Source organism: Vicugna pacos, chromosome 1 (genome assembly GCF_048564905.1).
Source record: "Vicugna pacos chromosome 1, VicPac4, whole genome shotgun sequence".
NCBI classification, from domain to species: domain Eukaryota; kingdom Metazoa; phylum Chordata; class Mammalia; order Artiodactyla; family Camelidae; genus Vicugna; species Vicugna pacos.
Window position 1 is genome coordinate 55,339,805 of NC_132987.1, and position 23,752 is coordinate 55,363,556.

The window sequence follows — 23,752 nt, forward strand, 5'->3', positions numbered from 1 at the left end:
GAAGCCTCACCTAAAGCCCATAAGTAGCCACTACATCCATATATAAATGAGGAAACTTACCCAAGATCAAAGAGAGCCAGGTTCAAATCCAGGAAACTGGATTCCTGGTTGTGCCACAGTTCTCTAACAGTTGTGATAATAGCAAGCAGGGCTGTTATGATCCCTTTTCTATAGATGATGAAACTGAGACTTAGAGCCATTAAAAAACTTACTCCAAGTCATACAGATAGTAAATGGTGGAGTCAGCATTCAAATCCAGGTGGGCTGGCTCTAGAACCTGGGCTCTTTCTTAACCTCTCCTCCATGCTGCCTCTCTCTTTCTAAGTCTCTACTATGAGTCAAGCCGTATCCTAGGCACTGGAAATATAAAGATAAAAAGATGTATGTTCTCAACCCAATTAAAAATTTGAACATGTATTTTTCCTCCAAAAGGTACAGGAATGGCCAAGAAGCACATGACAAGATTCTCAACATCACTAGGCACTAGGGAAATGTCAAGTACAACCATAATGAAGACTACCATATACTGTCCAGAACAGTTAAAATTTTTAAAATTGATAACATCAAATGTTGGTGAGGATTTGGAGCAACCAAAATGCTCATGTATTGGTGGAGGGATACAAAATGGTGCAAATACTTTGGAAAAAGTCTGACAATTTCTTAGAGAACTAAACATATACCTACCTAATGACTCAGCAATTCTGCTCCAAGATATTTACCCAACAGAAGTGAAAACATATGTTCACAAAAAGGCTTGTACAAAAAGGTTCATAAGAGTTTTATCCCTGAGAGCCAAAACATGGATAGAACTCAGGTGTCTGTCAATAGGGGAATGGATAAACAGACTACAGTATATTTATACAATAGAAAATTATTCCAGCAAGCAAAGAAGCAATTACTGATACACTGCAACAATAGGAATATATATCAAAAACTTTATTCTGAGTAAAAGAATCCTCACCCCCAAAATACATTCTCTGTGTGATCATTTACATGAAGTTTTAGAAGAGACAAAACTAATCTATGGTGGGTGGGGAAAAAATCAGGACGATGTGGCCTCTAAAGGAGATGGGACAGGTGCGACTGGGAAGGAGCATGAGGGAACTTTCTGGGTTGACCGTGAAGTTCATCATCTTGTTAGGGGTTTGGGTTACATACAAATATAAATCTTTAAAAACTCAACAAATGTGCTTAAGATTTGTGCATTTCATTGAATGTAAATTTTACGTTAAGAGAAAAAAATGTGGATATTGAACCTTTGATAAACAATATGCATGTCAAAGTATTTAGGAAGTGCTATACTGATATCTGCAATTTATTTTGAAATGCATCAAAAAAAAGATATATAGACAAAAAACAGACAGATAAATAGATATGTGACAGAGCAAATGCTGTAAGACATTAATGGTAGAATCTATGTGGTGAGTACACCAGTGTCCATTGTAAAGAAGACAGCACAAGGAACTTTTAATATTGAGAGAGAAAGGGAGACCTGGGGATGAACCACCCATTTCTTCAACTTACCCACAGCCATGTAGTGGGCCTCAAAGCCTGTGAATCGCTCTTCATTGGAGAAATCTGACCGGAAAGTGATGGACATGAAGGAGCCAGGGGAGAGGACCACTTCCTGGCCAGGGGTCTGTTCCGTGTCTGTGGTCTCCCTGCCACAAAAGGTTGCCAGCACCTGGTCTTCAGTTTCTACCTTTGGGGTCAAAGAGAAAGGGAACAAGATGAACAGCTTCTCAAGTTAGCTTCCCTGCTGGTCTCCAGGAGGAAAGAGGGAAGGGCTGCCCACAAGTAGACCAGGAAGCCTGGGAAGCCCAAAGAAAGGGGTTTAGGGATTCTGGGATTTGAGGAAAGACACATAACAGCTTAAGTCAATGTGGCCATCCAGTCACTAGTTCATTCATTTTGTTTAGGTCCATCAGAAGTAGCTTGACATTTGTCATTCCTGTTGACAACAAAAAGGCCTATTTGTTAAAAACAACTCAATGTTAAAATCCAGAGTTACGCAATCTCACAGATGGATTCTATATGCAACAGGAACTTAGGTAGCCAGGGAAAGAAACTTTATACACAATGTAAGTCATTCACTGAGCATTCAGTGTGTGCCTTCTACTGAGCAAAGCATAGTATGCGGGTGATGGGAGATGAGTCAGACACTGAGCTGTGCAGAATGAGGCAGAGTTCAGATGGAGGAAAACAGGCAGAGACAGAGCTATCATACAGTGGGAGAAGTGTTGGCATTGGGAATGCACTCAGAAGGAGATGAAACATCTCCATTGAAATGTAAGTTGCAGGAGAGTGAGACTGTATTTTCTTTACAGATATGTCTTCAGTGAATGGAACAGGACCCAGCACATAGTAGTTACCCAATAAATATTGGTCATCAAGAGCTGAAAGTGCCAGACCTATTCTAAGAACGAGACCAAAGCCAGGCAGTCTGTGGGGATGTAGGAGGAAATATATTTGGAAGGACAGGTTAAAACTAGATTATGGTTGACCTTGAATGCCATAATAACAAGAAGTGACTCAATCCTGTGTGTAAAGGGAAAACATGTAATTGGAACTCTACTTAATAGGTACTCTTAATAATTCAGAGACTACTGGAATCACCCAGAAATAGTTGCATTTGTGTTAAAACTCAGATGCAAGAATTATCTATTTACTAAAAAGAATAGTTCCCTACTTTGGAGGAACCAGAGGCCCTAGGTAAATTCAGAGACCCAAGGAGAGATTCTAAACTGGTTGCCTAAAGCTGATTTTGTGTGAGTTCGGTCTGGGAAGCACAGTGTAGTAGCTGGTTGGTATATTTATTTGATAACCAACACTTGGCCTACCTCTATCATTTATACTTATCCCTATTCTTTTAAGGTTGTGTTTGCAACCTCTAGATTGATGTTTTAACTAAGATTCATGGGAAAATCTCTTATCAAGAATGATTTCTGCTGCCTCTCAAAGTCATCAAAGGAACATTCTCAAAGACTGCTCATCTCGAGTAGCTTCTAGTAAATTCATTGTTTTGTTCATTAGCTTAGTATGTCAGAAGTATCTTGACATTTGACACTTCTGTTTTGAAACTAATGATTTATTTATTTAAAATAAGTGGGAGTTTTAAAGAAAAACAATTTTCCCTGGCAACAAAACACAAGGACAATTAATCACTAACTTTGGGAACTGAAGTGTAAACAGAAGATGAGATCATGGCTTTGCTGCTTCTTCCTCTTCTCTGCAGATACTAGCCAAACTCACACCAGCCTTACTACTGCAGAATGTACCTATCTGCACAGCTGAAATGTCACTTCCTTGAACATCACAGCTGGTTTGCTATTTTGACTGTTTTCCATGTAGCTGAAGTTTTACCTAACTATAATTTAAAAAAATTTTGGGGGGTGTAATGCTTTTTAAAGTCCTTTATACAAATCCCTGCTTTCTTAGGCAAAAACATGTTAACCCTTCTTAGTGATCCAGGGACATTATTATGAACATCAACTATCTCGGGGATATTGAGTTGTGTAATGTTGCTTGCCCTGTACTGAAGGTCCCCAGACTACAGCGCCTTTGCAATTCTTATGTCTTCTTTATGTAGTGTTTTATGTCCTGTTTTTTTTTAAACCAGTTTATTCGTGGAAATATGTTGTTAAATAGAAACCAATTAAGCTGCTATGGTTAGAACTTAATAAAAATAAGACTGAATAGATTTAGAGTTAGGGCCTGGGAGAAGGCTTCTTGCATGAATAACTGCATGAACTGGAGTGCACTCTCTTGGTAATCTCTGCTTTGGAGTGAAGTGTGTGGACCTGGCAGTAGGTCCTGAGCCCTATTCCTGACTCCACCATGAACTGTTACAGGGCTGACTCCGGTAGCTCTCAGCTACCCACGGGAGTCTGAACCAGCTGAGCTTTATGTTCTCAGTTCTGACATCCTAGTATTCTAACAAGTCACCATGTTCATATAGTAAATAAACCAACCAGAGGATGGTGAGGAGTTTCAATGCTCAGACTGTTTCCTGCTGGAGAACTTGATGAACTTGAACTTGTTTGTGGTCTATAACCATGTAATACAGAATCAGTTACTAATGAAGAGTCATGCCTTGAGCATTAACACTTTCAGAGACAGCAGCCTCCTTCCTGTAATTCGGTACCCCCAAGGTCTCTTGGGTTCCATAGTACCTATAGCAGGGGCACTTTCAAGTGAAACCAACCAGGAGTAATTTGGATTAGGGAGAGACCTAATGAAGGGCTGTGATAAACAACCTCCCTCTTTGTAACTTGCAGGTTTAAGGACTTTTTATAATGGCAGATAAACGATCATCACCTGCAGAGCCAGGGTGTTTCAGAGAATGGGTAAGCATGCCCCGGCTACGGCCTGTGGAAAATTCTCAGCCAAATACACCTTTAGAAGCAGGGGAGAGAGGGCCTCAGGGCCATGGGAATTCAGCCTGCAGCTCAGAATAGAGTTCTCGAATATTCAAGCTGGGAGGGATGGACCTTTAAGAACTATTTCAATCCCCTTCCTTCTAGAGGAAACTGAGGTCCAGAGAGGGGCAGTGACTTGCTCAAGAGTAGAGAGATAACCAGGACCATTTCCTGATACCAATTTTGCTTTGGAACTGTCCTGACCCCGGAGAAAGGAACCCCCCAATCCACAGAGCATATGACCAAAGACATAGGCACTTTGCCAAACAACTTTTCTGGCTCAAGGGCCTCTTGAAACTTTATCTTGGGTGCATGGACTGTCTCCCAGAGAGGATGTAGCTCAGTGACAGCTCCAGCCATAACCTAAACAGAGGGGTCACTGGCCCTGCTTAATAGATGCGGCCCCTGCTACGATTGTAAAATTCTACAAAACCATTGACTTCTGAGTCCAGGCAAGGACTGAGCCCTGGCTTCTGCTTGGACTGTCCCATTTCAGGGTCCCATTTAGAGGTCACCATATTAACACGATGAAGGGAAATTCCTTATCAAATGAAAACACAAAATTCATAATAATAGAGAACCATCTGGCTAGGGATCATAGACTTCATTTTTCTATTTCTTATTATGGACAGCCGTGTCCTTTCAGACTACTGTGACTTAGGGCACCAAAACATGGATGCATGTTCTCAACAAATATTTATATATTTTTCTCAACTCAACAAATACTTAGATACCACATTCTGTCTGCATTATAATGAGAAGGATGCGAAAAATTACTTATATGTTGCATGTGCTTAATGTGCAGATCCCCTGCCTCTGGGAATGTTAAAATTTAGTAGGAGAGTAAGATAAGAACTCAAATGTGCATGTGTTACGGAATCGCCAGAGTATAGGTATTGCAGTGAAAGCTAGGAAGCCGAAGGGGTTTAAAAAGTGAAAATATTGCATCCAGCTGAGGGGAGTCAGAAAATACTTAGGAAGGAGAGATTGTTCTTTGAGCTAGGGACTGAAAGGTGAGTACGATTTAGGCAGGTAGAAATAGTAGGTGGAGGGCTGGCGGCAGTAGAGAGAACAACTAGGCAGAGAGAACTGGGAAGTCCTGGGGCATGTAGAGTCTCAATTGCCCCTCCCCTGTCACGACCACCTGATGTAGGAAAGGGGTTCTGTTGGGGACAAGAGGCAGGGAAGAAAGCTCTGAGGAGAAGCCAGAGCCTGTTTCCTATGAATTTTCTGCCTTAGTAGAAACAGCACAAAGCTCTGAGGCAAAGCGAAGGCTAGGCAGCAGAAAAGTTGGCCAAATTTCTGTGGGAAGACAGCTATGGCTGCTCTCCACATGTCCATAAAGTCATCTCAACAGAGCCTACAAATACACTGGCAGCTGCTCAATGAAAAACTAGAAGCCAAGATGACTTAAACGGATCAAGCAAGGTCATTACCTAGTGAGTAGTGGCTTCAGGTCCACAATGCAGCATTCTGATTCCCAAGCCAGTAATGCTCATACTACTTTAAGACATGAGGCAAAAAAGAAAAGGCTGTCGTCCTATAAGCCCAAATGCCTCAGGGCTTTGCTTGTCAATGTTCCCAAGCTCCATCCTGGAGCCTCTCTGACATCTTCTCTGGGACCTTGAAAAGCTTTTCAGATATAATTAAGAGATGTTCAGAGTGTCTGGATTGCCCTGCTGGCCATTTAGTTAAGCTGGAAACTACGTTCCCCCAAATTGCCTTCCCTGTACAGTTCCAGGTTAGAGTTAGTCAAAAAAGAAACGTGTGTGAGTTTGGAAGGCAACAGTCCTTACTCTCTGAAGGCTGTTTTATGATCAGATACAGGGAGGAACAGATGGAGATATGCCAGTAGGTTCTACTTTGTCTTCACTCTCCTCCACTCTGCATCCAGCTCTTCCTTCCAGCTACTGGCTCTGATGACCTACAGTGGCTCAGGCCCACCAGAGGCTTGCAGGGGAACCCACAGAGACAGTAGCTGCTTAGAGCCAACAGCTTTTCATAGACCTCTCTCCTTGAGCTCCCCCTTCATTGTCCCACTTTGGCTTCTTCGATGGGTTTGAGTTCTCAGATTCTCCTGCCAATGCCAACATTTCCACTCATGCCACAGCTTCAGGAGAACAGATAAGTGAAATTTCTGTGGTCCTCCAACTCTCTGTCTATGAGAATCTGGGACCTTTACTTTCCTAGCTTCTCCTATAATGGCATGAGTTCCCTTCCCATAAATAGCCATTATGTCACAATACTCGCAGAGGCTCTGTCTTCCTGACTAGACTGTTTGATACAGACTAGAGCCACACGACTGACCTCAAGCAAATCCAGCAAAGGGACCATCCTGCCAAGCCTAGCCTAAACTCCTGACCTGTTCATCATGAACAAATAAAATCGATGTTGTTTTGGCTACTAAATTTTGGAGTGGTTTGTTACACAGCACTCTAGATATGTTATGGGAAGTAAGGAGTAACTTGGGACAAAGAGTGAGACTGACATTGGTGAACTGAAATTTTAAGAGTTACCATCTCATAGGTTTCTGGGGCCTTGAAAGTTACCTGATGTAACCTCTTATCTTTCTACCACAACTTTATGAAAATAAGGGTTTTTTTTCCAATAAGTTTTTTATAATAAGTTGCAGAGATGAGAAACTCACTACCTTCTAAGATAGATCAGGCCATTTTGGATTATTCTTGGCTTAGAAAGTTCTTCCTTGGCCCCATATCTGGGAATATAATGTAGAGGAAGACATTCTAATTGTGAAAAAATCTTTTATGAACAATGATGTTTATGGCAGTTACATATAATAACAGAAAACTGGAAACAATAGTAAATACCCAATTCTAGGGGAACAGTTACACAGTTACACTAGTATAACTTAGTTAAGCAGCCATTGATAATCTCATTAATGGAGAATTTTCAATGATCTGGAAACGTTCTTAGTTGGTTATATTAAGTGAAAAAGCAGAACAAATTGTATATTTAGTGTAATTATAACTGTTGAAAGTATGCATAGAAAATAAAAAGTGGAAGGAAGTAGAGCAAACTTAACAATGTCTAGTGGAACAATAAGTATTTTAATTTTTCTTTTTCCTGTTTTTATGTTTTAAAAGTATTTTAAAAAGAAATTTGGGTCCACAGCTCCTTCCCTTTTGCTTCTACCCAATGGCATACAATCAGTCAGTTCCAGTCAACAAACAAAGAGAGCACTCATACAGGACAACTGAACCAGCTTGGAAGTTGGGTGGGTTTCTAGTACCTCCATCTCTCATAACCACCTGAGTCTCCTCCCTCCCTCATGGTCAGGTATGAGGACTCTTCATCACTCTCTCACCTTCTCTCATTGTTTTCTAGCCTTTGGGTTCCAACAAAGCTTAAAAAGAGATGAAAATCTTTGCTTTAACTCCACACAAACAATACATTGAAAAATAAAATTCTGAAAAAGCAAGAAACTCAGAACAACTAAAATTCACATATGGCAATGCATGGCAGGGTGGGTCTCATGTCAGGGAGCCAGTGGATGGGCTGTAAGTGAACGAATGAGGGGAAACAGAAGAGATCCTTGGTGTGAAGTTCATGAAGACTTTGGGGGAAGGAACAAGAGAGGGAGGAGGGAGAGAGTGAGGTGGGCGGGGAGAGGAAGAGGGAAATGTAGGAGAGGGATGGAACATTTAAGAATGTTTGTGATTTCTAGGTCCATCCATGTTGCTGCTAATGGGATTATTTCATTCTTTTTAATGGCTGAGTAGTATTCCATTGTATAAATATACCACAACTTCTTTACCCAGTCTTCTGTCGATGGACATTTAAGTTGTTTCCATGTCTAGACTATACTTCAAAAAAAAAAAAAGAATGTTTGTGATAAGAACATCTCTGCCTTTTTTTCAGTTCTCAAGACAGTGAGTCAAATTGTGAATTGCCTTCAATTGTTTATGTTTCTGTGTTTTGGATGTAACCCTTTACTGAGACTGGATCATGTGGGACCTCATGTTTGTATAAATTGCACATGAGTCTTCACTGATTAGTAGATGTTGGGAAAATTATTTAAACTCTCTGTGTTGCAGGCTCAATTGTATTCCCCAAAAAGATGTGTTAAAGTCTGAACTTTTTGGACCTGACTTGACCTTCAGGACCTTCTAGGACCAAATAGGTTTTTGCCCATGCAGTTAGGTTAAGATGCTGGATTAGGGCAGACCCTAACCCAATGACTGGTGTTCTTATAAGAAGAGGGAAGCTTGGATACAGAGACACACACAGAAGGAAGTGTGAAGACAGAGGCAGAGATTGGAGATATGTTGCTGCAGCCAGACATGACAAGGATTGCCAACAACTCCCAGGCAGCTAGAAGAGACAAGTGAGGATTCTTCCCTACAGCCTTTGGAGGAGACACGGCCCTGCCAACACTTTGATTTCAGTCATCTGCCCTCCAGAACTGTAACAAACAACCAAATTTATGGTAAGTTTTGTGGCAACCCTAGGAAATGAATACACTCTGTAGAAAAGATCTTTCATTTGTAAAACAGTGAAAATAACAGTATTTATAAACCATAAGCATGGAAACAGCCTAAATGTCCATTAACAGATGACTGGATAAAGAAGATGTGGTATATTTATACATTGGAATACTATTCAGCCATAAAAACCGACAACATAATGCCATTTGCAGCAATATGGATGTTCCTGGAGAATGTCACTCTAAGTGAAGCAAGCCAGAAAGAGAAAGAAAAATACCATATGAGATCACTTATATGTGGAATCTAAAAAAACCAAAACATAAATACAAAGCAGAAACAGACTCACAGACATAGAATACAAACTTGTGGCTGCCAAGGCTGGGGGGTGGGAAGGGACAGACTGGGATTTCAAAATGTAGAATAGATAAATAAGATTATACTGTATAGCACAGGGAAATATATACAAGATCTTATGGTAACTCACAGAGAAAAAAAATGTGACAATGAGTATATATATATGCTCATGTATAACTAAAAAATTGTGCTCTACACTGGAATTTGACACAACATTGTAAAATGACTATAACTCAATAAAAAAATGTAAAAAAAAAATAAACCATAGGACTTTGTGAACATGACACAAGTTAATATATGTAAAATATTTAGAAAGGGACCTGAAATATAGTCAGCATTCTGTAGATTAGTAAGAAAAACAGGACCATTTTAGACAACTGAGATTTAGCCAACTGAGGTGACACTTTTCTGGATTCCTAGCTAAGTGGGACATGGGTAATTTCACATGTTTGGAGAAGAATTAGGAGACTGAAACTACCCCTGGATACCCTCTTGTTTCCAGGTTTCCACACCTTCATTCCTAATCTCACTCGAGCCACCAGCACAGACGTCCCTTTTTATGAGGTCCTGAGGTCCTAGGCTGACAGAGCAGGAAGGAATCCTAGGGAGTCCTCACAGCCGGGCTCATTTAGCAGGTGGCATCTTAGGTCCCTTTGGCTCTGTGCACTTTAAAAGCCTCCTAACAATCCTGGGAGGTGGGTCACAAAGAAAGGATGTTACCCTAATTTTGAGAGGATTAGAGTAAGGGATCTCTAAAAGCTTTCATCCATAAAGGAATAGTGGTAAATCTAGAAATCCTTACTCTTTCCTCTGTTTTAAAGGATTTCTCTAGATGTGCAAATTTAGGCCAGTGATTCAGTGACAGCACTGGGCCCAGGACTCCTGACTCACAAGTGAGTGCTCCGTTGCTCTTCTGGTTGCCCTCAGCACTAGTGAGTCCCCTTCAGGGACTGGGCCAGGGGTTAACAGCCCAATCTTGCTACGTTATCCAGCTGCTGAAACTGGAGTTAAAGATCTTGAGAAGGAGCAAACTGAAGGTACCAGATGCCAGACAAGAACCTGAGACTAGGGGAAAATAGAGATGTGCGTGTGTGTGTGTACATGTGTGTGTATGTGTGTATTGCATTTTGGAAGCTCTTGAAAGCCATTTAAGTAAAAATAGCACAGCTAGTGGGGTTAAGATTCAAGCTGGCCACATTTGAGAGGGGCTGCAGGCTCAAGTCATTTGTCCATAAAATAATAATAATAATAACAACAATAATAATATTGTATTAGCAGCAGTAATAGTAGAGTCCTTCCCCCCAAACCCCCGCTGCTGTGTGGAACTTTCCAGTTGACTGGATATCTTCACCTTCTTTCTTTTCTTTGCTTCTTATGGCAGTCCTGCATTGAATGCACTTTAGGCAGACATTGTGATTCCAGGACCAGAGAGGTGACATGAGACCCCAAGGTCTCATAGCCTAGGAGTAGCAGATGAGACAAAATCCAGATGTCCTGACTTCCAGCCCTGGCTCAGTAATTGGAATCAGAGGACCGACCATGGGAGGTCAGAGATAGAAAGGCCATTAAAGGCTATCAAGAGCATCTCTTTCCTTTCTGAGGTGGGGAAACAGGCTCAGAGAAGTGGAGTAACTGGCTGAAAGTCACATGGCCAGATAATGGCAGAGCCAGGATTAGGGCCCAGTTATACTGATAGTCCCAATACAGTGTGTTTGTTAATCAGAGTAAAAATCAGAGCTAACAGAGCTGGGTGAGGCCCTAAGAAGGTATGTATTGTGTACATGCAAATGCTAGACTCCCTGAACAGAGTAAGGCCTGAGACACAGCTGGCAGCTCCTTAGAGTCCAAGAATCCCACTGTTACCAGGAGGGATTGCCCATTTGCTAGGAGGGCTCTGGGCAGAAAAGGACATGGTCTCCAGGCAGCAGAGTGTGGGGAGAAGAAAGAGCTGGCTGGGGAGGGGTGGCGGCCTCAAGCTTGGGAGGCAGGCATCCCGCAGGTGGGAAACTGGCAGTGCCTACCATCTCAGTGGGGCAGGGTTGGGGGCTGTGGGCGGGATGAGTCTGGGAATCACGGTTGGGAAGGAGGGCCAGGAAAGACTTCACTCTCATTTGCCCGAGAATGGCTTGGCCTCCCCACCTCACTCGTTCTGTGACTTCAGAGCTAGGCCCATTCACATGCAAATCCCCTCTGGGACTGGGAGGCTAAATTCCAAACTGTTCAGGACTGGAAACTAGCCTGGGGACAGGCAAAAACAAAGCCTTGTTGTATCCCTCTGCTGCAGAGGCAGCCTGGCCAGCAGTATGTCACAGTCAGGACTGGGGTGAAAGCACTGATTAAGTAAGTGCTGAGCGGAGAGAAGGGACCCAGACCCGCCAGGAGCCAGTGTCACCAGGCAGTTTCCAGGAATGTGCGAGCTGGCGTGTTAGCCACTGCTCAGGACCCTGCCCCGCCCCTTGCCTCGCCCCAATGTACATCCTCAAATCTTCCTGTGGAAAATTTTCAACAGAGCTGGAATAGGGACCAGACGACCTGGATTCTGGTCACCGCTCTGCCATTCGTATGTGTCACTTTAGACTCCCCAGGCAATGGTGCCCTGGAACTGGCTCGTATCAGCTTACAAGAGATTTTTGCGATGCTGTGGTTAAACAGCCATCGTGAAAAATTCAGTTTCATAAACTTACAATTAAATTATATTAAAAGAAATAAATTATACAAAAACTCATCACTGTGCAACTGTTCTATCATTTAACTATGATTTCTGTTCTGAGGTTACTAATGTCTAGAATATCTGAATGGTGAATAGTGTGCTATTGCAGTATACCTTCTCCTCCGCCCACCCCCCCAGTCCAGATCCCCTAGCTGATCATTTAAAGCACATGTTCAGGCCTCAATTTTCACAGACTAGTACTAGTACTAGGTGGACGTTAATTCTATTCTCTAAGAGTCAGGAGGTCAAATAACACCGGGGCGTGAAAGCAGCCTGTAAAGTCTGCCATTGCCTATCAGCATTCAGCAGGGACCCTTTCCCAGATGTCCTAGCTAGCAGGCTGGCTCTTCCTGCTCCCAGCTCTGCCTCTCTGTCTTCACCTCCCATCCATGTCCTCCTGTTCCAGCCACACTGCTGTCCTTGTTGTTCATCAAACACACCAGGAACTTCTCCCCTGAGGGCCTTTGCACTGGCTGTTCTCTTTGGTTGGAACACCTTTCCCCAGACAGCCACGTGGCTGACTTCCTCTATTTCTTTAATTTTCGCCTCAAATGTCATCCTCTTCACAAGGACTGCCTTGATCAACATATTGCAATGGTAACTCTCATCCCAACTCATGTGAGCCTCTTTATCCTGCTCTATTTCATTTCTTTGTGAATCACCTTACTACCACTATATAATTAACTTCTAAATTATATTTAGTGTTTATTGTCTGTTCCCCCCAGTGTAATGTAAATACCCTGCCGACAGGAGTTTCTGTCTTAATTACCCCCACACCCCAAGCTCTAGTAAATGATAGGCATTCAATGAATATTTGTTGAATAAATGAATATCTCCCCTTCCCTACTTTTTCTTCCATGAGCACGCCAAAGTAAATTCAAGCCCTGCTTTTTACCAAGGTTTGTCTGAGAGCAACCTATGTACACATAAGCACACAGATCTGCACACCAGGTTACACCTGTTCCCCAGAGCACTCCCACTTCACACTTGCCCACACTTGTCCCCATGCTCTGCCCCAGGGCTGGGACCTTCCTTCTGTTTTCTATCACTACAGAGCCTGTGCTGTTGGCACTTGCTACCTAAAATAAGCTTCCATTACACTCTTCTGAAGCTCATTTTCACTTCCTGATTCTTCTGAATCAGCTAGAATTTGTTTTGGGACCAGGTGTCTCTGGAGTGGAACAACTCCACTAGGGAATACAATTGAAATTCATGAGAAACATTTACCCAATTCTCTTTTCCTTCAGGGGTAAGCCCTCCTGTCTACTCCCAGAAAATGAGCAGAGCTGTGGCAGCAGCTGAAGGTCGAGGGCATGCTCTGAGTGAAAACAGAGCATTGCACAGAAATTAGGAGCGGGGGTCAGAGGAGTCAGTCTTGGAGCAGGGCCATGGGAGGGACTTATCTCTCAGTTACACAGCAGGATGCAGACTGACCCAGTGAAGCCTGGGAAGGGAGCATCTGGAAGGTCTTGGAGAGGCCAGCCAGTCCAATTTCCTCGTTGGGCAGATGGAGAAATGGAGGCCCAGAGCAGAAAACTGACTTGCTCAATGTCTCAGCAGGAGTCAGCGGCTAATTTCCAGACCAGAGCCCTTTCCTTTATGCTCACCGTCAGAAGACACATGCTTTTTCCCGATCTATCCCCGGGACTGTGCTCACCACCAGAAATAAACACAGACATAGGCCCTGAACTCAAGGGGCTGACAGTCTAGTGTAATGACCTTGAGTTCGCCATTAGGACTTGTGGACCACAGAGTACCTTCCCATCCTTCAGAGCTCAGACTCCATTTCCTATTATTTTTGTAAAATATTTTTTTCTCTCTAAGTCAGGATAAAAAAGAAAGTTCTTTATTTAATAAAATAAAGTTCTCTAGACAACACAAGGGCCCTCAAGTTCCTTCAGTTTTACGAACTTTTACTAAATTTCCCTTATAGCCAGGAAGCACATCAAAATCCCTACCAGGATAAAAGCTGCTCTGAGAAGGGCCCAGTGGAGAGACAAGATCATGACTTGGGAGTAGGAAGACCAGAGACGGAGACCCGGCTTGGCTATAAAGACTTGGACAAATCCGCTTAAGCTCTTGATGCTCTTCGTCCTTTCCTGTAAATTACGTGTAATAACCCCTGCTCTCCCTAGTCCGTGAGAATCACAGGAGGCAATAGATCAGAAAGTGCCATAAACGTGTGTTGCCACAAGGTGAACACACAGGAGAAATAAGCAACTGCCTGCATTTGATTGTCCTTTCAAAGTACTTTTTCCATAAATTGCCTGAAAAAACTGAGGGACATGAGCAAGGTCATAGACAGCCAGTTAGTGGTAGAGTCAGAGCCGATGAGAAGGCTGACACTCACTGAGCATCCATCACACCAGCAGGCTCATTAGTGCTCACACCCTTGCCATCATTACCACTACAGTACTACTCACTGAACTAATTGCACAGGTGTTAGACATCTGTCAATAAAGCATTTACCTACTTGGGTTCACAATAGGCCCAGGAGATAGGCATTATTACTATCCTTACTAACTGAAAGAAGTGGAAGCAGGACCTGACTCCAGGTCTCACTGGCTCTAGAGCCTGATCTCTGAAACATTAGGCATGATTGCCTTTTGCAGTACTGATTCCACTCATTACTGTCATTTCATTTAAACCCTCTATAACCCATGAGAAAGATACTACATCGTTAAGAACATCTTTTTTAGGAATAAATTAGGAGTTTGGGATTAACATATACATACTACTATATATACAACAGAAAAATAACAAGGACCTACTGTATAGCACAGGGAACTATATTCAATATCTTGTAGTAACCTATAATGGAAAAGAATCTGAAAAATAATATATATAAAACTGAATCACTTTGTTGTACACCTGAAACTAATGCAACATTGTAAACCAATGTTTTTACTGCAGTAAAAAAAAAAGTAAAAAAAAAAACCAACAAAAAAACCCCCAAAAGAATGTCTTTTTTTGGTAACAATGACAAAATCAATGTTTAGGGAGATTGGAAAGCTTAGGAAATTGCACTGTTAAATTCCTATTTACCCTTCGAGATTTATCTCAAATATCAACTATTTCCAAAGCCTTTCTTCAACACCCAGAAATGACCACTCCACAACTTACACTCATACCCTTGTGTTGCTTTGCCCAGCTTTAACTTATTAATTATATACTTGTCTCATAACACACGATGAAATCTGTAAATTCCTGGAGGGCAGGTACTGTCTCACTCATCTTCATGGGCCCTGTCTTTGATGCAGTGTCCAGCTTATGGTGGGTTTTCAATAGGATTCTTGGACTTCATTCCAAAGACAGCAGGGAACCATCGAAAGGTTTTGAGAGTGGCACAATCAAAGCAATGTTTAAGAAGATCTCCCTGGGTACATGTAGAGGGGGGACTGGCTGGGGAAAGACTGACAGCTGGTAGACATTTACGAAGCTATTGCAATAAACTAGGTGAGAGGAATAAGAATTGGAACAAGGGGTTAACGGTGGAAAGAATGGAAGAAATGTTGAATATATTTAGATTACGGGGTTAAGGGGAGAAAAGTGGCATTACATCACATGAGCATTTAACAGGTGCCAGTTGAGCTACACGCACTCAATCAGAGAAGGAGAAAAAGAGAGAGACAATAAAAATCTGTGTTTTACTGCGTTTACCAAACGCAGGTTTTTATTATCTCCTTTTCCAATGAACAGATGCCATGAAGCGAATTTGAAAATAGGACATGTGAACCTGCTGTTCCCTTGGTGGTTCTGGTTTCTGAGTACAATTTTCAGTAACTATAGCTCCAGGGCTCCTTTCTCAGCAAAAGTCGACCACTGCATCTGATACTCAACCAAAAGGACTGTAATTTGTTGCATTTCTGGGGGAAAAAAGTCTCTTCTGGACATTCTAAAAGACCGTGCTCTGCCATATTTAAGAGACTGAATAAGTTTGACTATAGGCAATGTTTGCCTTACATTACACTTAACTTACATTACATTACACTTAAAAACCTAAGCATCCATAAATGGGACTCCACTGTCGCATAACATTTTTAAAAGAAGAAAAGACTGAAAGTTTTGAGATATAAATTCTGGTCCCAGTGTGACTTGGGCTTGTCATGATGATCGTGGAGGTGAACACGATTCCTGAAGTCTTAGGTGCATACACTATCAACACTAGGTGGGCCTTAGGGAGCAGCAGGTTCAACCCTCCATATTTGAGAGACGAGGAAACAGAGTCCTCTCTAAAAGTAGTCACTCGCCCCGGGTTACTTAGAGAATGACAAAGAATCCAGGCCTCCCAACTGCCTGGCCAGCATCTGTGCTCTGCCCCTTGCCTACAGTGTTAACCAGCTGTGATTCCTTTGTCTCATCTGTGCGCTACAGGAATCCACACATTGCAGCCACATTCCAAGGAAGCAGATGCTGTTGTGCAGATGTGCATGTGCCTTGAAGACCAATGACTGCGGGAAATCAGGCTGGAGAGGAATTTTCATCAAATGAGAGCATCTGGGCCATAGCCTTAGGGTCCTGCTCTTCTTCAAGCTACCGATGTGCTGTGTCAGCAGTTCTGTCATCATCAATCTGATGGGCCAGGATGGGAAGGGCAGTCTGTGGACTGGGGCTGGGTCGAAAAGGATTCCTGTGAGCTGGAGGGTCCTTTAAACCCACTCCTAGGCCTGCCAGGGGGATTCAATCAAAGAGTGAAAAAGCCTTAAAACAGAGGATATTATCCCATCAAACGGAAATGAGTGATATTTAAAGTTCCTTGGAAAAGGACAGTGCTAGCATGATACATTTACAAGTCTTCTTTAAATGATGTGTCACTAAGGCATCCTCACCAGACTGTTATCTCTTAATGGAGTGCTTATGACCACGGAACTTTGAGAAGTCACCATTGCAACAAATTATTACCATTTCCTAGCATCACCCTAACTAGGATAATGAGGGCTTAGTGGGGTAATCTGGCAAGCTCTGGCAAGGAGAATTAGGATTAAAATTCTGCAATTTAAGGGAATTCAGGGATCATCTCATCTCACCCTCTCATGGAACATATGAAAAAACAGACTTTTGGAAAGAGGTGCTGACTTATCCAAAGATGACATGGCATGCTCATGCTTTACTCAGGCAAAAAGGGAAGAGCCACCTTCTCATTTATAGCCAGGAAAGCCACTCATTCTAGTGGTGGAGGCTTAGGGGGAAGAATGCAATTAGAAAAAGTCAATGGGTTTTGATTGGAAGGCTTCTCACAGGTGAGAGCACTAATCTTGTCCCTGAACTGGGGAACTTAGGCAATATTCAAGCTATAATTCCTGCAAGGTGTGATCTTCAGATGGACCAAGGAGAATGAGTGAGCTAGTGAGCTTCTGAGCTACCTTCAGCCCCACTTCTGTTTTCTATATCAAGCCTGCTAGAAGATTTGTTAGAAGGAAATGTTCACTGGGGAGAAAATATTTGAAAAACAACAATAACAACAACAACACGAGACTAGGGGGTCTCCAGAGGGCCCCTGCGGCTTGACATTCTGTGAGATCTTGAGTCCAGTAGGGGAACTCTGCCTGGAATGTATGGGGAAGGCACACAGCCTGTCTCCACGGGGACAATGGTTGTCAGCCGACAGAGTGCAGTGTCCTGCCAGTAATGGACTGCTCAGACCCACGGCTGCTGGAACCTCTGTGGGGAGGCCAGTGCCAGTGCTGGGATGACATTCTGGAAGGAATTGGGCAGTGCATGCCCAAGCAAAGAAATATCTCATGCTCTCCCTGCCCAATATGTTAATCCTTTCTTCTAAAGGAATTGAAAAATGTGTTTAAATCAGAGATACAAGAACTGGAGGTCCCTTCAGGCAGGCAGCTCAGCCTCATGCAGACTGCTTCTTTACTATGCCCAGAGGTCACAAGTCTAATTTTGGAGCAGAGAGAGTGCTCAAAGATTGTACTGTCTACTCCAGATCATTTGAAAGTTAGTGGCAGATCTGCGACTGGAACAGACATTTCCTGAATCCCAGGGAGGAACCCAAGATCATGCTGCCCTTCCAAAGGGCCTAGTTCCATCTCCCTGGGCTTTCAGGAAGGTGTCTCACCACCCTGGATTGAAACCATCAATCAGTTTCCAAAATATCCTCCAGCCAGAAAGGCCAAGCTTTGGGTAGAAATGTATTGCAGTGTCCTTAATTCAGGGTCAGAAGATGTCTTCAGATTCTATTGTTTTCCTTGAAAAGTATCATGTTTTTCACTGCAAAATGTAGCTGATGTCACCTCCTTAATTTGCCTTGCCAGGGGGATGCAATTTATTTAGGGCAAAGGAATTAGTTAAATCCTCTGTTGTGTGTTTATTATCTTGATAAAGGAGTCCTAACAAGTCAGACTTGGCATCTGTCTGAAAAGAGGAGAACTTGCAAGAAATGATTACATATGAATTGAAATCAATTCTTGAGGTGGAGGTAGGAGGGGATGATGAAAATAAGTCATTGTTGATCCAGCAATCCCACTCCTGGGCATGTATCCAGAAGAAATTCTAATTAGAAAAGATACATGCACCCCAATATGCATAGTAGCACTATTTATAATAGCCAAGACATGGAAGCAACCTAAACATCCATCGACAGATGATTGGATAAAGAAGATGTAGTGTATATACATAATGGAATACTACTCAGCCATAAAAAAAGAATGAAATAATGCCATTTGCAGAAACATGGATAGACCTGGAGATTATTAAACTAAGTGAAATAAGTCAGACAGAGAAAGACAAACATAATATGATATTATTTCTATGTGGAATCTAAAAAAATGACATGAAGGAACTTATTTACAAGACAGAAAGAGACTCACAGACAGAAAACAAACTTATGGTTACCAAAGGGGAAAGGGGTAAGAGGGATAAATTAGGAGTTTGGGACTAGCAGATGCTAACTACTATATACAAAATAGATAAACAACAAGGTCCTACTGTATAGCACAGGGAACTACATTCAATATCTTGTAACAACATATAATGAAAAAGAATATGAATAAGAATATATGTGTATGTGTAACCGAATCACTATGCTGTACACCAAAAACTAACACAACATTGTAAATCAATTATACTTCAATTAAAAAAATTAAAAAGAAAATAAGTCATTGTCACAGCTAAAGAAAAATTAATTGTAATTTTTGTGGTCTTGAGGTCTCAGCTACCAATAAAGGCAAGTGTTTCCACTGACAAAATTTCTAGATGGTTGACATGTTTAAAAGTAGAGAAAAAAGCAATTAGGAAGTTCATCTAGTCTTGTTTAAATCTATGGAACTTACTGCTGTATTAAGCCAATGTTTGGTCATTTTCCTTCTGCGAAGTTCACTTTCCAACCCAAATATTTGAGAATATCATGTTTTTATGGCCAGCATTAGCTGGGGGAATGGGCTGGGGGATTCTGCTAATCTAATGCCCCCTACCCAGAATGTATCTTCTCCTGGGGTTTGGTATCTTCTCCTGGGGTTTGGAAGATATAACTCACCTGTTTGAAAAAAATCTCCATTTAAGGTGATGAACACTTGGGGTCCCAGTGAACACTCCCTGCTTGATCCTTGTGACTCTGAGATGTTGGCTCCATTTTTAATGAATTTACAGAAACTATACATCAGTCTAGATGACCAACCCTCATCATTTCTTAGAGTTACCAACTCTACCTCTTCTCATTCTTTATCTGTCAGTCTTTTATTGTCATTACTCTTTTCCACCTTGTGCAATGGCTATTTTTATAGGCTCATCTCTCTTTTTAAGGGACTAGATCTTTAGTGTCCTTAAGTTCTCACAGTTCCTAGCACAGGACATTCAAAGAAAGGTAGCATTCCATAGAGCAATTGTTCTCAAATGGGGAGATTTTTGCACCTTTCAGGGATATTGGTAACTGCTGGAGACATTTTTGGTTGTCACAACTGGAGGGGAGGTGCCATTGGGATCTAGTGAGTAGAAACCAGAACACTGCTAAAAATCCTCTAATTCTCAAAACAGCTTTCTTCAGCAAAGAATTATCTGACTCAAAATGTTAATAGTACTGAAACTGACAAAACTGCCATGGAGCACCAATTTTAGAAAGTTTTTAGGTCCGAAACTGCTGTAAATGGGATACTTGATGCATACTCAACATCTATAATCAGTTAACACTCAACATTTAAAATGAGTTTAATCAGGGTAGGGGTTCACATTTCCACTCATTTGGCCTCTCCCCGTCCTCCATCCTGCAGTGGTCTTGTAAGTCCCTGCAGTATTCTGGGGCTGGTGGAATAGTTTTGAACAGCTTGGTAAAGCCAGAAAAGCACAGGTTTGAAAGTCACAAGACATGGGTTTGGAGTCTTAATCCATCATTTACTAGCTGTACAATCTCGGGTGCCCTGCTTCACCTTCTTGGATTTGTTTCTTTGCCTATAAATTGGATAGTAATACCTGCCTTATAGGATTGTTTCAAAGATTGAATGAACTTATATGTGTAAAAGCACCTTGCAAACACACTACATTGTTGTTAATCAAACATTCTGGTTAATATAACATTAACTCTTGTTGAATTACTGGCTTTAAAAACACGAGACTATATTAATACCAAAAATATAGAAAATCTACTCTAAAGTGATTTGATGAAAGCCTCTTTGAGGAAGCCAGAGAGGATTTGGAGAGTAGGTTCTCAGGTCTCCACATCCTTTTGAACCAGATACAACCTTAATAAACTTGATCTCTCAGAAGGACTCCAAGCTTTCTAGCCCCACTTTTAAAGGAGAATAGCTTCCCATCCATGGCATTGTTTATGGGTTCTCCCTAAATTCCAGAACATGTTGTTTTGATGTTGTAATCATTTCCTGATCCTTTTTCATTTGTTTTTCACATCCACCTCTGATAGTGACCCCCACCCTTGCCCATACCCTTTGCTGATAAAATCCAAACTCTAGCATCTTCAAGACCCTTCAGAATCTCACCCCAATCCAACCTTCCAAATTCACCTCCTACTGTCCCCTACTGCATACCCCATATTTTCCAGACACTTGATCATTGCCTAGAGAACTGGGCAATGCTTTCTAATGCTTCAGCTTTGGATATAATGATAGCTTACTCTGATTAATGCTTATTCTGGGGTCTCTGCCCTTTTCTGCCTTATTGAATTAAAGATGACATTGGAGCAGTGGTTAGTGGAAACATTAAAGACTTCGAGAACAGAAAGGAAAAGGGAAGGTTGTGTCTGGCTGAGCCACACTTTGTCAGCCTCAGTTTCCTCAAGGTACTTTCTAGGTCTAGCTACTCAGCCTGCACCTAGCACACCACCCCCAACCTCCATTCCTCATGTTGTAACACTGTATGTCTCCCTCACTAGACTGCCAGCCTGGGAAGTTAAAACAGCATCTAATTCATCCAGGCTCCTCTAACTCTCAGCAGATTCTCTAGTAGAGAACCTGGCCCAGTTGGGGACTACCAGGGGTCTCACCTTCACATAGTCATATTCACATAGGTAGGAGGATTCCAAGTTGAAGTGCATGAAGTAAAGCTTGATCCGAAATCCCTCTGGGACAGTGATATTCCAAGTCACCTCCGAATCACTTGGATAGGAGTCTGGATAGCCAGGCGACTGGATCTGGCCAAACATATTGTTAAGCTCCACGATGTGGGCCGAAGCCTTCAACAAGGAGAAGCACAGAGCATGACAGAGAAGGAGCCACCTGAAAAACATACATAGATTCACTCACATTCATGGACACAGGTCTTTGCCATTTAACTAAATCAACAGCTGAGAGACCAAGTTCCCAGCATATCTGTGCCACTGACCTGCTGCAGGGACTTCCCTTGCGCTGGGCCTTGCTTACCCAGGCTATAATACTGGAAGGTGCTAACTCAATTTCTTTCTTTCTTTTTTTTTATATTTCACTTTCTCAATTCATTGTTTCCATAGTTAGTATCCATTCACAGAGTCTTAGAACAATTTTAAAACATTCCTCACAGAGGGATCAATTCCAGTATTCTTGATAGAAGATTATTCAGGTTCAGCTTGAGCTGTTCTAATGATATAGTTAACTACTTCAAAAGTTACCTTATTTATTGCACAGCTCAGGATACCATCAACAAAACAAAAAGACAATCTACAGAATGGGAGAAAATATTTGCAAAATATGACTGACAAGAGACTAATTTTCAAAATAAACAAACAACTCATACACCTTAATATCAAAGAAACAAGCAACCCAATCCAAAAAATGGGCAGAAGACCTAAACAAGCAATTCTCCAATGAAGACATACAAATGACCAATAGGCACATGAAAAATGCTCAGCATCACTAATTGTCAGAGAAACGCAGATCAAAACTACAATGAGATATCTCTTCACACCAGCCAGAATGGCCATCATTGAAAAGTCTATAAATGATAACTGCTGAAGAGGGTGTGGAAAAAAGGGAACCCTCCTACACTGTTGGTGGAAGTGCAGATTGGTGCAGCTACTATGGAGGACAGCATAGAGGTCCCTTAAAAAACTGAACATAGACTTACCACATGATCCAGCAATCCCACTCCTGGCCATATATCCAGAGATAAATAAAATTCAAAAAGACACATGCACCCTGATATTCATAGCAGCACTGTTTATGATAGCCAAGACATAGAAACAACACTGATGTCCATCAACAGATGACTGGATAAATAAGATGTGGTACATATATACAATGGAACACTATTCAGCCATAAAAAAGAATAAAATAATGCCATTTGCAGCAATATGGATGGCCCTGAAGATTGTCATTCTAAGTGAAGTGAACCAGAAAGAGAAAGAAAAATGCCATATGACATCATTTATATGAAGAATTTATTTAATAATAATAATAATGACACAAATGAACTAATTATTATTTTGATTTCTTAAATATGTGTAAGCACATTTGACTGTCCTTTATGATTGGATTACCGCATTCTGTGGATTCTTATTTTGTAGTTGGCTTTATTCCTTTGATAACTACGTAAGTTTAAAAAGCTAAAGATCTAATCTGTTCTTAGAAACAATAATTAGTACATACATGAAAACTAAAAAAATGTGCAGTATACTGTGTATATGTATTTACATGCAATATCATGTGTATGTGCAGTTGAACTATAATAATGCTACATAATAAAACTGGAAAAGGGGAAAAAAGTAAAAAAAACATAACTGAGTTGATGGGTATATCAATTAATTTAATTATGGAAATTCCTTCACAATGTATGTATATATTGTGTTACCATGTTGTATACTTGAAATATATTACAAATTTTGTCAATTTTGCCTCAGTAAGTCTGGAAAAATTCATGTTCATGAATATTTCTGTTTTATCTGTAATGAAAAAACAAAACAGTAAACAATACCTATGTCCATCAACAAGTGAATTTAAAAAAAAGTTACCTTATTTATATCCTTGGAAAACTATATTATAAGACTGAAGTAAATTCTATCTTTGAAGCTTACATCTAGTATGGTATAGTTCTTTGGAATCATGTAGACCTGAGCCTTTTATTTTTAGCTGTATAATCCTAAAAGTTAACTAATCTCTCTGGCCCTCAGTTTCCTCATCAGTAACCGCACTCAAGATCGGTATTATATAACATAATATATGTAAGTTGACCTAACATAGCACTGAACATCAGGCACTCAAATGGTAGCTATATTCTGGTTTTGTTTTTTGAAATATCATAGTCTATTCCTCACCTCCTAAAATAGATTATTTAAATTTTTGAAATGACCTATTGTGTTTCCCTGCTTAAAACTTTTCATCTCAGTTCTTTAAACCTTGTCTTCTGTGACAGCATCTAAATCAGCATTGTCCAACAAAACTTTCTATGATGATGGA

General features: G+C 41.3%; 1 protein-coding gene across 4 annotated transcripts in view; it reads right to left on the reverse strand.

Moving 5' to 3' along the window:
* MASP1 (MBL associated serine protease 1) overlaps positions 1-23,752 on the reverse strand; it is a 63,415-nt gene that overhangs the window by 33,922 nt on the left and 5,741 nt on the right. For 3 of the 4 annotated variants that reach the window (XM_015236610.3, XM_006200977.4, XM_006200979.3), the window contains exons 2-3: positions 21,370-21,601; positions 1,525-1,702 (exon numbers count right to left, since the gene is read on the reverse strand). In XM_015236610.3, coding sequence (XP_015092096.1) covers positions 1,525-1,702; positions 21,370-21,601 — 410 coding nt within the window. Of the gene's footprint in view, positions 1-1,524; positions 1,703-21,369; positions 21,602-23,752 lie in introns of those variants that run through there. The other variant, XM_072962514.1, reaches the window with a different exon arrangement.